The 17,037-nt window shown below is 41.1% G+C and overlaps 1 protein-coding gene across 9 annotated transcripts in view; it reads left to right on the top strand.

Moving 5' to 3' along the window:
* CASK (calcium/calmodulin dependent serine protein kinase) overlaps positions 1-17,037 on the top strand; it is a 325,007-nt gene that overhangs the window by 91,674 nt on the left and 216,296 nt on the right. For all 9 annotated transcript variants that reach the window (XM_089673937.1, XM_089673942.1, XM_089673939.1 and 6 more), the window contains exons 5-6: positions 612-787; positions 12,580-12,702. In XM_089673937.1, coding sequence (XP_089530063.1) covers positions 612-787; positions 12,580-12,702 — 299 coding nt within the window. The remainder of the gene's footprint in view (positions 1-611; positions 788-12,579; positions 12,703-17,037) is intronic.

Below are 17,037 nucleotides of genomic sequence, written 5' to 3'. Positions count from 1 at the left end.
TCAGTTTGGTGTGTATTATTATTATTATTATTTTTCTTTCTTGGGACAATGTATGTGATCAGCACAGAACCGATCAGCACTGTCCAGACAGAGGGTCAGGAGTCCTCCAGCCTCATAGTGGAGAATGAAAATTCTTACAAGCTCTAACCAGTGTTCTGCCGGACACTGTTAGAAGTCACAAGACTGCTCTAACTGCTGATGAGAAAAGGAATTTAACAGTTTATATTTGATAAAATAATTGCATTTCCATGTTCTATGTACTGTGGGAGACCAGATATAATGAATGCAGGGTAACACTTTAAGTGTACATCCATGGAAAGGGCCATGTTTGCTTCACAGGATACACAGGTGTTCTATGCATCCGCATATACATTTATTCATGTCTGTTGGGATGCTGCAGCTGCACTCACACAGCCATTGGTCCCAATTTGACAGCTGTCCGTTTGGGGACATGTACCTGCAAGGCTGTCAGATTGTAGCTGCTTGCATATGGAGGCACATTATGTTATATTTATGATAATTTAAATCTGAAGCAAAATAGGTATGTTCAAAACATTGTGCTAAGCTTCATATTATTGAAAACTAATATATTTCCCCATCTTTTTTTTCAGGTCGTGTAGGAACACCACATTTTATGGCTCCAGAAGTAGTAAAAAGAGAACCTTATGGGAAGCCTGTAGATGTGTGGGGATGTGGTGTGATTCTTTTTATCCTATTAAGTGGCTGTTTGCCTTTTTATGGCACGAAGGAAAGGTTGTTTGAAGGCATTATTAAAGGCAAATATAAGGTAAGTTGATTTCAGAAACATTAGTTGTAATTGATTTTTCCAGATTTTATAAAATACAGTTTTCATCAGACCTCCAAGATGTTATGATTAAATGAGACTAATGGCCAAAGTTTTTTTTGGTTTTACTTCTCTTGAGGGTCACAGAAGTACATTTACTTTTGTTCTCCTGTGAACCCGAGTTAGCTTATTTTAGGTTATTACCTGCTGTCAGCTGATGGGGGCAAAGCCTCACCAGGTTTGGGAAGGATCCCAACAATATTGTCAGGATCCACCTAACTGCTTAATTGATGGGTAAATCCAATTTACGTTTGTAGCTAAGAGCTGGAGCTAGCCATGCCAGTAGTGAGCATTGGAGGAGGCAAGTGGCGACTGTGTGATCAGCGGTCTTGATAGTTCATTTCTCGATCTCACAGCTGTTGTGGGAGAGCTGTAGTGTCAAACAGTTGCTACAGCAAAGATGCATGCATGTATGTATTTTTTTTTTTTTTAATAATCCTATGCTTCTCCTTTAGGGTCACTTTGTAATGGTACTATACTATTAAAAATACTATGGATTCAAAGACCCTCTGACCAGTAGGAAAAAAAGCACATAACACAACCCTAATTATACTGTAGAACTCAGGAAGCTTACTATTTTATATTGGAGGGTTTTTTTTGTTATGTTTAACCACGCTGCCTCTTCAGATAGTCATAGCCAAGTAGACCTGAAGAAAAAAAAATGTAAACCACAGACTTGCATCTTATAGTATACTCATACTGAAATGGTTGACAATGTAAGGTTTCGTTTAGATGTGTGGTTGGGGTGCAGCAAACGGGGATTGGGCTGCAGACGAAAGGGAGAATTTCCCACGCACACAGTACTTTTAAAGTACTGATTTGCACAATTCAGTGTTTTTTTGTTTTTTTTTTGCTCAGTGGTCCCATAAGGGTAGTTTGTACCTCTTTTGATAGTTGGCAAGAAGCCCTTCTTTAAATGTTTGATATTTGGTATACAGGAAAGTACAGCAGAGTTCATTGCCTATAAATTGTTAAAGAAATGTTGCATCAAAGGATAATTGCAGTTTTAACAAGGTGTGGTTATCCTTTTTACCCACCTCCCCTTACTTAATTTATACCACCTACCACAGATGCTTATTAAAGTGGTTGTAAAGGCTATTTCTTAAAATTGAAATTAAAAGGTGGTTATAGTTGCCTGCTGTGTACAACGATATTGCATAGTGGTCCCTTACCTCTTCTTTGGTTGTCCCCCGCCAGCACTGTCCTCTCCTTTCTTCTGACTACCCCATAGCAAGCCATGTGCTGAGAGGGCACCTGTGTGGTTGAGCTCCTGATCCAAGCTGTGTGCCTCCATTGATACACACAGCAAATCTTGGCCAGACTCCCTGCTCCATCCTCAAAGGATTTGACTGACAGCAGCTGGAACCAATGGCTCCTGCTGCTCCCAGTGTAGCCTGTGAGAGCAGAAAGAAGGGAGAGAAAAGCTGCATCCTGGGCACAGGGCTGGATCGATAGAGAACTCAGGTAAGTTATTTTTTCAGGGGTGGGGGGCATTTAGGACAGGTAGGTGACGTTTATACCTTAATGCAGGGAATGCATTAAGGTAAAAAACGGTTTAGGTTTAGAACCACTTTAACTTGTTCTTATGGCTGCAGTTTCCTACATTTTGTTTACATCCCGACCCAAATATCTTGTTGTGGTAAGAGTAAGGGGGGGGGCGCGCGTAACAATAAGTGAACTTTGTTTTTAATTTCACTGTTCCTTTCATCACAACATGTTTAATTCATTAAGTGCTTTGTGCATAAAGACAGGTTTATGCTTTTTTTTTTTACTTTGATGAAACCTAGAGACCGAATTCATTTGCACAGTGAATCAGAGTCACAATCTGCAGATCTGTGTCTTGTACTTGTTGTTGTGCCTCAGTGCTGACCTCTGCTGTATTTTACAACTGTGCACACTGTAGTAGCAGAATGTAGGGCTGTCAAGCATGCTCTAATCTGTATCTTGCATCATTGGGCACTGCACTCTTTCCTTCAGTAATGTTTGAATTCACATATTGGCATGAGATAAATTCAAGATATTTAAAGCTGAGCTCCACCCAAAAGGGGACGTTCCACTTTAAAGCATTGTCCCCGCTCCCCGTTAAGGATTGGCACCTTTGGGTAGCGGGTACTCAAATTTGACAGGCACCCGCTCCCACTTCTGCTGTGACCGCCTAAGGCGATCGGAAGCAGAAGTTGTCCCCCTCCCCGAAGTCTTCTGGGACATGTGACAGGTCCCAGAAGACTACAGGACCATTCACAAAGCGCAAACTATCACAGCTGGGTACCCACACTGAAGATGACGGCGCCAGGGAGAGAAGATGACAGGTGAAACCAGTTATGATGAGGACACCGCTGGATCGTGGGACAGGTAAGTGTCTTTATTTTAAAAGTCAGCAACTACAGTTTTTGTAGCTTCTGACATTTCTTTTTTTCTTTTAAATCAACTGGAACTCCACTTTAAGAAGTATATGAAAAATATTGTTACATGCAAAGCTAATTTGTTTTTGTAGTAGATTTCAACAGTTCACGTAGGGGCTAGGGTGGACATTACGTTTAACATATGGAAATGCTTCTCTTAACAGAGCACAATGATTTTAATTGGACATGAAAAAAAGCTTGTTTGCTTTGTTTCCCATTGTACTTTAAAGCTCTTTCCCTGCTGGTATAACAGATACCCAGAGGAGAGTCAAGAGATGTCTGAAGAAATAGATTAGCTCCTGGGGAATCATTTTATTGCACTGCATGACATGTAATGCTGCCTGGCCGTGTTAACTATTTACTACAAGCATGCAGAGAAAGTTAGTTTTATGGTTTGATTACATGTGAATGAGATTTTTTAAATCCACCCCATCCTAATATTTCTGTTTTCTTACTAACAAGTTGAATCATAAACTAGGTGGAAAGGAAGTACTCATGATGAAAGTGTGTCTTTTATTCATAGAATAACCTCTGGTGATAGTAGGAATATATGGTGTTTGGGGAAAAAAAAAACCCTAGCTGAAGTTGCCAATTTATTTGCAGTGTAGCGAGGTACAGTGTCAAAGGTTATTATGGCATATACAGTTTCTGGGAAAATGTTCTCTGATAAGCATAAGCGTGGTCGTCAATTGACCATAAGAGACAAAAGGACATTGTGTAGGATTATGACCCGGAATAAGAAAACTGCTGCAAAAGTGACTGCAGAGCTCAATCTCGGTCTTCTAAAGCCCGTATCCACAAAAACCATACGGAGGTAACTCCATAAACAAAATAAAGGCAAGCTGCAAACAACTAGTGACCAATTTTAGGACTCAGAACAGGAGAGAGTGGTGCAACACCCATAAATCGTGGACTATTGATGAATGGAAGACTGTAAATTTGGTCTGAAGAATCGAGCTTCACACTGTTCCTAACCACCGGACATGTTTACGTGTGGCAAATATCATACCGAGCTTATGACCAGGACTATCTTGTGCCAATGGTAAAGCGTGGTGGTTCAATCATGGTTTGGGAAGCCATATCTTGGTATTCTGCAGGCTCCATCATCACCTTAAAAGGTAGAGTCACTGCCTGCAACTATGTACATTTTTCACCAACCATGTGCACCAAATACTGCAGACATTGTTTCCCGAAGACAGCTCGATTTACTAAGCTAATGCTCTGATTCACACAGCTGGTGTTGTCAAATCGTGGTTTGATGAACATGCATATGAAGTCTAGCACCTTCCTTGGGCGCCACAGTTGTTGGATCTCAATATCATAGAGCCACTATGGTCAATTTTGGAGAACAAGGTTCAGGCTCATTTTCTGCCTCCGGCAACTCTGCAAGAACTGGAACGATTCTTGCATGAAGAGTGTTATTAGATTCATTATCCACCATCTAAGACTTATGTTTGTCAATTTCCAGGAGAATTCAGACCATCCTGGATGCCGAAGGTGGTCCAACACCATGTTCGGTAACTATTTTGTTCTCTTTTTTTTCATTCCTTATAGTGTTCACATTTTTGTAAATCTTTTATGATGTCTTTTCATGTGACAACACTGAAGAAATGACACTTTGTTACAATGTAAAGTAGTGAGTGTACAGCTTGTATAACTGTAAATTTGCTGTCCCCTCAAAATAACTCAACACACAGCCATTAATATCTAAACCGCTGGCAACAAAAGTGAGTCCACCCCTAAGTGAAAATGTCCAAATTGGGAAAAAAAGTGTAATTATTTTGTGTGGCCACAATTATTTTCCAGCACTGCCTTAACCCTCTTGGGCATGGAGTTCACCAGAGCTTCTCAGTTTCCCACTGGATGCCTCTTCCACGATGACATCACGGAGCTGGTAAATGTTAGTGACCTTGGCTCCTCCACCTTCCGTTTGAGGTTCCGTTTGAGGATGCCCCACAGATGTTCAGTAGGGTTTAGGTCTGGAGACATGCTTGGCCAGTCCATCACCTTTACCCTCAGCTACTTTAGCAAGGCAGTGGTCGCCTTGGAGGTGTGTTTGGGGTCGTTATCATGTTGGAATATTACCCTGTGGCCCAGTCTCCGAAGGGTTGGGATCATGCTCTGCTTCAGTATGTCACAGTACATGTTGGCATTCATGGTTCCCTCAATGAACTGTAGCTCCCCAGTGCCGGCAGCACTCATGCAGCTCCAGACCATGACACTCCCACCACCATGCTTGATTGTAGGCAAGATACACTTGTCTTTGTACTCTTCACCTGGTTGCCGCCACACACACTTGACAACATCTGAACCAAATAAGTTTATCTTGGTCTCATCAGACCACAGGACATGGTTCCAGTAATCCATGTCCTTAGTCTGCTTGTCTTCAGCAAACTGTTTGTGGGCTTTCTTGTGCACTATCTTTAGAAGAGGCTTCCATCTGGGACAACTGCCATGCAGATCAGTTTGATGCAGTGAGCACTGACAGGCTGACCCCTCCACCCCTTCAACCTTTTCAGCAATGCTGGCAGCACTCATACTTCTATTTCCCAAAGACAACCCTCTGGATATGATACTGAGCACGTGCACTCAACTTCTTTGGTCGACCATGGCAAGGCCTATTCCGAGTGGAACCTGTCCTGTTAAACTGCTGTATGGTTTTGGCCACCATGCTGCAGCTCAGTTTCAGGGTCTTGGCAATCTTCTTATAGCCTAGGCCATCTTTATGTAGAGCAACAATTCTTTTTTTTCAGATCCTCAGAGAGTTCTTTGCCATGAGGTGCCATGTTGAACTTCCAGTGACCAGTATGAGTGAGTGAGAGCGATAACACCAAATTTAACATACCTGCTCCCCATTCACACCTGAGACCTTGTAACACTTAACGAGTCACATGACACCGGGGAGGGAAAAAGGCTAAGTGGGCCCAATTTGGACATTTTCACTTAGGGGTGTACTCACTTTTGTTGCCGGCAGTTTAGACATTAATGGCTGTGTTTTGAGTTATTTTGAGGGGACAGCAAATTTACACTGTTATACAAGCTGTACACTCACTACTTTACATTGTAGCAAAGTGCCATTTCTTCAGCGTTGTCACATGAAAAGATATAAAAATATTTACAAAAATGTGAGGGGTGGACTCACTTCTGTGAGATACTGTATGTGTGTGTGTATGTATGTATATGTGTATATATACAGTATATTATATACACACACGCAGTGGGCATAGAAAAGAATTGCCCCCCTTTAAATTCACATTTTGTTGCTTTGCAGCCTGAAATGAAGACACACAGTTTTTGTTTTGTCCAGCTTTGTTTACTCAGTGCAACTTATAACATCCAAGTGAAAGATATAACACCAGCATGTCAGAAAAAAAAAATCAAACACAGAATCATTGAGTTGGAAAAGGTATCGCTCCCTCGTGTCAATATATTTGTTGAACCACCTTTTGCTTTAATTACAGCCTTTAGTCTGTTGGGATATGTCTCTTCTAACTTTGCACATCAAGACTTTGCATTTTTTGCCCACTCTTCTTTGCAGAACTGCTAAATTTCAATCAAATGTTAAGTAAATAACATTAACTTATTACTATGGCATCTGAAACTCGGAGGGATATATTAGGCAGCAAGTGAATACGTTGTCCCTGAAATCGATGTGTTTAAAGCATTAATAATGGGCGGCTGTGTAGCTGCAGACAAAAGTGTCTACAATGGGCAAGTAAGCATCAGAACTGGACCACAGAGCAATGGAAGAAGGTGGCCTGGTCTGATGAATTGTTTTCTTTTACATGATGTGGATGGCCGGGTGCATGTGCGTCGCTTACCTGGGGAAGAGATAGCACCAGAATGCCGTATGGGAAGAAGGCAAGCAGGCAGAGGCTTGGAGCTATGTAAAAAAAAAAAAAAAGTGCAATGCTTTAGATAATGTTCTGAGAAACCTTGGGTCCTGCCATTCATGGATGCTACTTGACGTGTACCACGTACCTAACTATTGTTGCTGACCAAGTACACCCCTTCATGGAAATAGTATTCCCTTTCAGCAGGATAATGAATCCTGCCACACTGCAAAAATGGTTAAAGAATGGTTTGGGGAGCACAACAAAAAGTTTGAGCTGTTGACATGGCCTCTAAAGTCTCCAGATCTTAGTCCAATGGAGGATCTGTGGGATGTACTGGAAAAACAAGTCCGATCCATGGAGGCCCACCTTGCAACTTACAAGACTTAAAGGATCTGCTACTGACAGCTTCGTGCCAGATACCCACAGCATACCTTCAGTGGTCTATTGGTGTCCATGTCTTGTTGGGTCAGGGTTGTTTTGGTGGTAAAAGTGGGACCTACTCAATGTTAGTTGGGGGGGTTCTAAATTTATGACTGATCTTTGTAAACATCAACACAAGTATTTGAAAGTGTATGTCCTTCCAAATTTTCCTAGTCAGGTTTATTTTTGTACTGCTATTCGGAGATTTGTCCTCACATTTTCTCCTGGTGTCATTGTTTTACCAGATTTACTATTGGAGCATTCCCTTAACTTTCAAAAGCAAAAATATATATATATATATATATATATATATATTTTTAAATTATGTTTTTTTTCCTGTTGCAGATTTTTCCTCACTTCCTGTCTGGTGATGTTGACTACTTATCTCTGCACCCCCTTGTCCACTGATCACCACTGCCCCCTTTGTCCACTGCTCACCTCTGCTCCTCCTTGTCTACTACTGATAACCTCTGAACTTCTCATCCAACACTGCTCTTTTCTGCCTCCCTTCTATTACAGCTAAAATCTGCAACCCCCCACACCCCTGCTCTGCTCCCTTCAATCATTGTAACTCCTCCCATCCCTGCAAATCCTTCCAGAGGTACAAGCCCATCCACCTCTGCCCCTCCTTTCACCATTCCAACTACTTCCAGCTCTCTGCTCCCTTCAACCTTTGCAATACATTTCACCATGCCAGCCTTCAAACAGGTGGTACTGCAGTGACAGCAAACAATTATTTTTAAAAAGAATAGCCTGGGAAATTGCTGTATAAGGATGGACTTAGGGCACTCAGCAAGAGATGTTTTCCCAATGATTGAACAAAGGAGTGAAAGGGTTAAAACACAGCAGTAGACTGCTTGGGATGCAATTCAGAATCTCAATAATGGTGTTCCTGAACCCCCCAAAATTCCTTACAAATCTGACAGCAATTAAACCAACAGCAATGCATAAAAACCCAAAATGTCTGCAACACCCCTGTTTTGCAGTGTTCCCAGGTCTGCTCAACTGTTATTGAGTTACAGAACTACTTTATTTATTTTCAGGTACTTATATAGCGCCGTCAATTTATGTATTTATTGTACTATCACATCAATCCCTAATCCTCAAGGGGTGTACAATCTAAGGTCCCTAACTCACATTCATATATACATATACTAGGGACAATTTAGACAGGATCCAATTAACCTACCAGCATGTCTTTGGAGTGTGCGAGGAAACCAGAGTACCCAGAGGAAACCGATGCAGCCACGGGGTGATCATGCAAACTCCAGGCAGGTGGTGCGGTGGTTGGGATTTGAACCGTGATTCAACCCATCCTTGCACACTGAAATTCAAGGATTTCGTTTTGCGTGGATATAACCTTTAATCAATTGTACCTTTTTTTCCTTTTTCACTTTTTTAGTGCATTTAAAAATCAGTAAATATTTCTTTAAATTGTTTTTGTATAGAATTATAGATCATAAGTTTGGGTTCAAAAAAGTTAATGTCCTTGATATTTTGAGAGTGCAGTCAGTTCTCTTACATGTATGCTTTACAGCACTAGCAATATTGATGCTTTGACATCTGTGAGGTCCTTTTATTATCTAGTGTACACAAGGATTGAATGTAGATCCAAAGGTTTACCAGGATGAGAACTTTGAATTGCGGAAATGCTAGTGACCAGTAAAAGTGCAGGGGTTATTTGTGAGCTGTCTGCTGCTTACATCAGCAGGATGCAAGTCATATGGAGAGGAAGCAGATGTGATCCCAATTCTTGTGCAATCAACACTGGATTTCACTTACTAATGCAGAATGTAATCATCTGCTGAACAAGAATGAATATTTGCAGTCATCACTAATTAATGCACTAATTAATGAAAGTGGTTGAGATTGGAGACTTATTGATTAGGCCCAGGGTGGAAGTTGAGCTTACAACGAAGTTAACATCTTTACAATATTGTATTATTCAGGTAGCAAATTGTGATATCAGTTTTATAATTTTCCAGTGCGTACTGCTAAAGTTGGCATCTTAGTAGTTCTCTTTGTTGTGTTAAGACTAATAACCGGTCATGCAAATTAATGCAAATAAGTATTTTTCTTCATTTCAAATTTAGGATGTGTTGTATTCATATTACAATGATAGTTTAGCTATAGTGCATCTATGTATGTTTTAGCTCCTGTCTTAGTTCATAGTAACTGACAGTTTGTTTTCTGCATATAAACTTGTAAAACGTCAGCTTCGGCTGCAGAACGTAATCTGTACAGCTGTATAATGGTAGTTGTAAAGGTAATAACAGTGTATCTAAACTTAAAATGTGGCAGCATTAATTTTCATTATCTTGTATTAAAATTGAATGTAGAATTATTGCAGTTTACTAGTCCATGATGTTCTGGTTGTATTAGCCTCTTTGGTAAACTACTAGTCCCATCAGTCTACTGAATGAAAATGAACAAAGGCAGACATGTCAAAGTCCCACCTATAGTATGTGACAGCCATGACTCTGCAGTGGAGAAATGAGTGTAGGCACAAACAAACTGGACTTTTTGTATTTGGAGGATAATCAGGAGATAAAAGAAAATTGAAGCAGCCACCTCATCTAAAGACTGATATGCTGCATAAGTTACATTTTTATTTTTAGGAAAGTTGTATCTTTACATTTTTTTCTAAAATCTCTGTGCTAAAGTAAGCTTTAGCTCCCCCCAACTGCTTTTGGTCATTGATGACTTTTCCTTTCCACTGTGTCACAGTAGGGTTGAATGGGCTGTATATCAAGAATTCGTATATAGCTTCATTCAACCAAATGGTTGGGGGGAGGCAGGGTGTACAGGTCCCACCAGCTCTATATAATTACATTTTACACTGGGCAGGATGTAAATATTTGAGGCTGTCACTTTGAAACCAAGTTGAGTGATTAGTTCTGAAAGGGGGTAGGTTGGGGGCTGTAGTTGGTGAATGCTTGAAGATTAAATATTGCAAAAAAAAGTGTTTTCTATAACCATATACTGTACATTGATGGGGATTTATAAAAACTGAAGCAACTGTGTATGGAAGCTGTCAGCTTCTATCTATCTCTTCTATTTCATTTCCAAAGCCTAAAGTGGTTCTAAAGGCTCATTTATTTTTTCTTTAAAATAACAAACACATGCTTACCTGCTCTCTGCAATAGTCTTGCACAGAGCAGCCCCAATCCTCCTCTTCCCGATCCCCTGCTGATTTTTCTGGCCCTTCCCCCTTGCTGAGTGCCCCCTACAGCTAGCTGCCAGCTCTGGGGGGCAATCATGCGTGCTCGCTCCCAAGCTGACTCTGTGGGGTTTATTTACTAAAGCTGGAGAGTCCAAAATCAGACTCCCTTCTGCATAGAAACCAATCAGCTTCTAACCTCAGCTTGTTCAATGAAGCTTTGGCAATGAAACCTGGAAGCTGATTGGTTTCTATGCAGAAGGGAGTCTGATTTTGGACTCTCCAGCTTTAGTAAATAAACCCCTGTGTGTTTATAAGAACACCCAGAGCATGGTTCAGTCTTATAGACTGCATGGAGAAAAACCTTCAGCCTTTATAACCACTTTAACTAAACAAGCTGAAGATAAAAACTCACTGGTTGCCTTGCACAACTGCTGCAGATTGTCTGCTCCAGTCTTAATAAATTCCCCCCAGTATATTCAGAACATAAATTGATAGTATTCAGTATACAAATTCCCCTTTTATCACATGCTGACCGGCTAAAGTGACTGTGCCAGGGGTTGGATAAACTTTAGGGGCCTATTTATACTCATCCAATTTTGCTACAAAGCCCGTGCAATTTTCTACATGAAAATACATTATAAGTAGAAATCCATTTCTGTCCTATGTGGTCAGTTCACACCTTTCTGTTGCAGTTTAGTGTAAAAAAGAAACTATATGTAAAATCACATTTACACATGTGCATTACCACACAGACTGAATCAGTGGGAATCTTGCCCAACATTGCCAAGACTGCTTATAATGATCACTTTTTAATCACTGGTTTGAACTCTTCTATAAAGAGAGAGCAAAAAAAAAAAAAAAACCCACAAGTCCCCCCTAACAGTGTTATAAATTGTTTCAACCCCTTCAATGTAATTTTTGGCGGACAGCTTTGCCTGCCTATGTAAGGGGGCATTATACATTAAGGCACATGAAATAAAAAAATGAAAATAGTAAAATCTGGCATTAGATATTTATTCTGCTTAGTTATCAAAATACAAACATTTTCTTGATAGTGGTCCTATAAATCTTTCTTGAGATCAATGATGCTTAGATTTCTAAGGGTCATTATGGGGTTGATTTACTAAAACTGGACAGTGTAAAATTCGGTGCAGCTCTGCCTGAAAATCAATCAGCTTCCAGGTTTTTTTGTCAAAGCTTAATTGAACAAACTGAAGTTAGAAGCAGATTGGATACCCTGCACAGCTGCACCAGACTTTGCACTGTTCAGTTTAGTAAATCAACCCGTGTGTCAATTAATGACAACTGAGGAATTTGTTGTGTTATTAAAAAATCTCCTCCTCCTATTTTTAATTTTTTTAAATAATGCAACTCTATCTGACAGTTACACTATTAAATAAATGATACCATAGGTGAACACAGTTGGGTTGATTTACTAAAAGCAAATAGTCTGTGCACTTGAAAGCACTTCAAGTGCAGTTGCTCTAGATCTGAGGGGAAGCTCTGCTGATTTCTATCATCCAAACATGTGCAAGCAAAAATGCAGTTTTTTCCTTGCATGTGATTGGGTATTCTTTGCAAAATGAAGCTTTACCTCATTTACTAAGCTCTGGAGCAACTGCATTTGCAGTACACAGTATATGTTCCTTTAACAAATCAACCGCAGTGTTCATCTGCAGGCTAAAGGCTTTCGTTGTTATCCATGAATCCTCTAGCATGCATCTGATCACTGTTCGATCTGATCAGAAACCACTTTGAGTGCTATGTGAACTGTCAGGTGCTGGCTGTCAAAAAGGGAGGTCATTTAATAAGATAAACCTGGCACACTGTATCATACTGTTTAACATTTAAGGGTAGGGGGTTACTTAGATTTTATTGGGCTTTAAGCAGGTTCTTTTTTATCCAATCATTTAGATGAATCCCAGACAATGGAGCCATATATCTGAAAGTGCCAAAGACCTGGTGCGCCGCATGCTTATGCTGGACCCTGCTGAAAGAATAACAGTCTACGAGGCACTTAATCACCCATGGCTGAAGGTAAGAGCATGACTCGACTACTATATGTGTAATAGCAGATGATGAGCAACACACTAGAGGTCACCTTATGACCCGACACACACAATATAATTCTTTCACAAAACCAAAGTAAGGGCTCATTGATGAGAGCTTTTTGGGGTTGAATTTTCATAAATAAAGTTACAAATTATTTGAAGTAGTCTGCAAGTATAACAGTAGGTATGAAAAATTAACACTGAATTCTAGGTTTCTGAGGATCATTTTGTGGAGCGCTTTGCAAATGTCCAATGCGATGGAAGTCTAATTGTTAAACTCAATATAGCTGTGTAACAATTGAATTGTATGGCAAAGAGTGAACTATCAAGGCTCTTGTGCATGTAAGACGCACTGAGTTAAAGTGTTACTAAACCCAGGACCCTGCATTCACTATATCTGGTCTCCCAGTACACAGAGCATGGAAATGCAATTATTTTAGTCAGGGTGGATTTGATTTAAATCAAACTGATTTAAATCACTAGTAAGTAAGGCTTGATTTAAATCCTAGTTTTCTACATAAAGACTAATTCTTGCTGGTATAACTTTAATATGCAAGTAGATGAAGATTTTTAGAACAACTTTTCATATTAGTTTTTTTATCCCCAGTTTAATAGGTTAATCATTCATATATGGACAACTTTTCTGTTGTACTTAGGAAGGAGAAAAATAATCATTATCTTAATAATAACAATTTAAATAGATTTATTCATCTGAAACAATAACATTACAGCATATGTTATTTGCTTAAACATCCATGTTTGTTAACTAATTTGGCTAAACAAAATATACATATTTTAAGAAACTTAGACTATCAGCCCCTTCCTCCTCACACTTTGTTTCACTTTCTTCTTGTGCAGATCTATTCCACTCCAAACAATCAGAAAAATATTGTTTCTATTCTATTCACTGAACTTTTTTAAACTTAGCACTGAAGGGGTTGGTTCTGTATTCATAGGTTTGTAGAAGTTAGGATTAAGGTCTTTTTCTTAACTCTGTTCATGTTATAACATTTTTGCTGTGAAGAAGAAGCATGTGATCTCTGCTGAGTCAAATTCAGTTTTGAGAACTGCAAAAGTAAACCAAGCATCTGTGATAATATCTTGTAGGCAGAGAAACTGCCCAATAATCTTACAAAAACCTCTGGAAGAGCATGACATTGTGAATGGATTAATGGAATTTATTTACCAAACAAATTAAACATATACAACCTTATTCTACATACCGTATTTTCCGGCGTATAAGACGACTGGGCGTATAAGACGACCCCCTACTTTTCCTGCTAAAATGTAGTGTTTGGGCTATACTCGCCGTATAAGACTACCCCTCTTCCAATGCACACCAGTGGGAGGAATAGTGCCCCATCATCGGTGTCAGTGGGAGGAATAGTGCCCCATCATTGGTATTAGTGGCAGGAATAGTGTCCCATCATTGGCATTAGTGGCAGGAATAGTGCCCCATCATTAGTATCAGTGGGGGGAATAGGTGCCCCATCATTGGTATCAGTGGCAGGAATAGTGCCCCATCATTAGTATCAGTGGGGGGAATAGGTGCCCCATCATTGGTATCAGTGGCAGGAATAGTGCCCCATCATTGGTATCAGTGGCAGGAATAGTGCCCCATCATTGGTATCAGTGGCAGGAATAGTGCCCCATCATTGGTATCAGTGGCAGGAATAGTGCCCCATCATTAGTATCAGTGGGGGGAATAGTGCCCCATCATCGGTGTCAGTGGGAGGAATAGTGCCCCATCATTGGTATTAGTGGCAGGAATAGTGTCCCATCATTGGCATTAGTGGCAGGAATAGTGCCCCATCATTAGTATCAGTGGGGGGAATAGGTGCCCCATCATTGGTATCAGTGGGGGGAATAGGGCCCCATCATTGGTATCAGTGGGGGGAATAGGTGCCCCATCATTGGTATCAGTGGGGGGAATAGGTGCCCCATCATTGGTATCAGTGGCAGGAATAGTGCACCATCATTAGTATCAGTGGGGGGAATAGTGCCCCATCATTGGTGTCAGTGGGAGGAATAGTGTCCCAACATTGGTGTCAGTGGGAGGAATGGTGTCCCATCATTGGTGTCAGTGGGAGGAATGGTGTCCCATCATTGGTGTCAGTGGGGGGTGGAATAAAGCCCCATCATTGCTGTCAGTGGGGGGGGGGGGGGGGAATAGTGCCCCATCGTTGGTGTCAGTGGGGGGGGGGGAATAGTGCCCCATCGTTGGTGTCAGTGGGAGGAATAGTGCCCCATCGTTGGTGTCAGTGGCAGGAATAGTGCTCCATCATTGGTATCAGTGACACCAATGATGGGGCACTATTCCTCCCACTGACACCAATTACACTTGCTGACCCTGTGCTAGTATGGTGCTGCTGCAGCCAGCATATGTGGTTGCAGCAGCACCTCTACACTGAACACTTACCTGCTGCTCCTGCACTCGATTTTCGCGGGGCCGCTCAGCTCCACCCCCTCGCCGGTGATTGGCCGCCTGTGTGCCTTTCCTGAGCTACAGTTCTGGCGGCCAATCACTAGTGAGGAGGCGGAGCCAAGCAGCCACGCGAACATCCAGTGGCCGAACTGAAGGAGCAGCCGCACTTCCTGGACCGGATCGTCGTGGGACCGGAGCCAGGTAAGAAAGCAGCCCCTGCCCACCCATGTAGTTAGTGTCCCTTCCGTTGGAATAAGATGGCGTATAAGATGACCCCCGACTTTTGAGAAGATTTTCAAGGGGTAAAAAGTCGTCTTATACGCCGGCAAATACGGTAATTAAAAACCTAATCTTTATTTCATGATGGAATAACCTTTGGATGGTAATATATTTTCCTCAAAAAGCATTTTATTTAAAAAAATCTGATTTAAATCAAAAGAATCCGATTTTTTCGATTTGTTTAAAAAAATCATTGATTTTTATCCACCCTGATTTTAGTAAATAAAAACTGCTAAATACCTTTTCTCATCAGCAGTTAGAGCAGCTTTGTGACTTCTATGAGTGTCCAGCAGAGCACTGGTTAAAACTCGCAGGAGGAGTTTTTTCTTTTTGCTATACAGTTGCAAGAAAAAGTATGTGAACCCCTTGGAATTATGTGGAGTTTTGCATGAATTGGGCATAAAATGTGCTCTGAACATCATCTAAGTCACAACAATAGAAGAACACAGTCTGCTGAACATAATACTACATAAACATTAGATGTTGCCATGGTTTAATTGCACATAACATGTAAACATTCACAGTGCAGGGAGGAAAAAGTATGTGAGGTCCTAGCTTAATGACTTCTCCCAGAGCTAATTGGAGCCAGGAGTGAGCCAACCTTGACTCCAATCAGTGTGATGATATTGGATGTGTTGCTGAGAGCTGTCCTGCCCTTAAAAAACACACACCTGTTTTGGGTTTACTGGTTTCAAGAAGCACTGTCTGATGTGAACCATGCCTCGCAGAAAAGAGCTCTCAGAAGACCTACGATCAAGAATTGTTGACTTGCATGAAGCTGGAAAGAGTTACAAAAGTATCTCCAAAAGCCTTTATGTTCATGTGTCCATGGTAAGACAGACTGTCTACAAATGGAGAAAGTTTAGCACTGTTGCTACTCTCCCTAGGCGTGGTCGTCCTGTAAAAATGACTGCAAGAGCACAGCGCAGAATGCTGCATGAGGTAAAGAAGAATCCCAGAGTGTCAGCTAAAGACCTACAGAAATCTCTGGCACATGCTAACATTTTTGTTGACACATCTACAATAAGGAAAACATTAAATAAGAATGGAGTACATGGGAGGACACCACGGAGGAAGCCATTGCTGTCCAAAAAGAATATTGCAGCACGTTTGAAGTTTGCAAAAGAGCACCTGGATGTTCCACAGCACTACTAGAAAAATATACTGTGGACAGATGAAACCAAGATTGTGTTGTTTGGGAATAACACACAGCACTATGTGTGGAGAAAAAAAGGCCCAGCACACCAACATCAAACCTCATCCCCACTGTAAAACATGGCGGAGGGAGCATCATGGTTTGGGGCTGCTTTGCTGCCTCAGGGCCTGGATGGATTGTTGTCATTGATGGGAAAATGAATTCCAGAGCTTATCAAGACATTTTGCAGGAAAACGTATGACCATCTGTCCGCCAACTGAAGCTCCGCAGAGGATGGGTGATGCAACAGGACAATGACCCAAAGCATACAAGTAATTCAACAAAACAATGGCTGCAACAGCACAGAATACGCCTTCTGGAGTGGCCCAGTCAGAGTCCTGACCTCAACCCGATTGAAATGCTGTGGCATGACCTTAAGAGCGATTCACGCCAGACATCCCAAGAATATTGCTACACTGAAA

This window comes from Staurois parvus, unplaced genomic scaffold (assembly GCF_062004578.1).
Source record: "Staurois parvus isolate SC_StPar_1 unplaced genomic scaffold, SC_StPar_1.0 ptg000145l, whole genome shotgun sequence".
Classification (NCBI taxonomy): Eukaryota; Metazoa; Chordata; class Amphibia; order Anura; family Ranidae; genus Staurois; species Staurois parvus.
The sequence above is the reverse complement of the archived record's forward strand: the minus strand, read 5'-3'. Positions and strand labels throughout refer to the sequence as shown.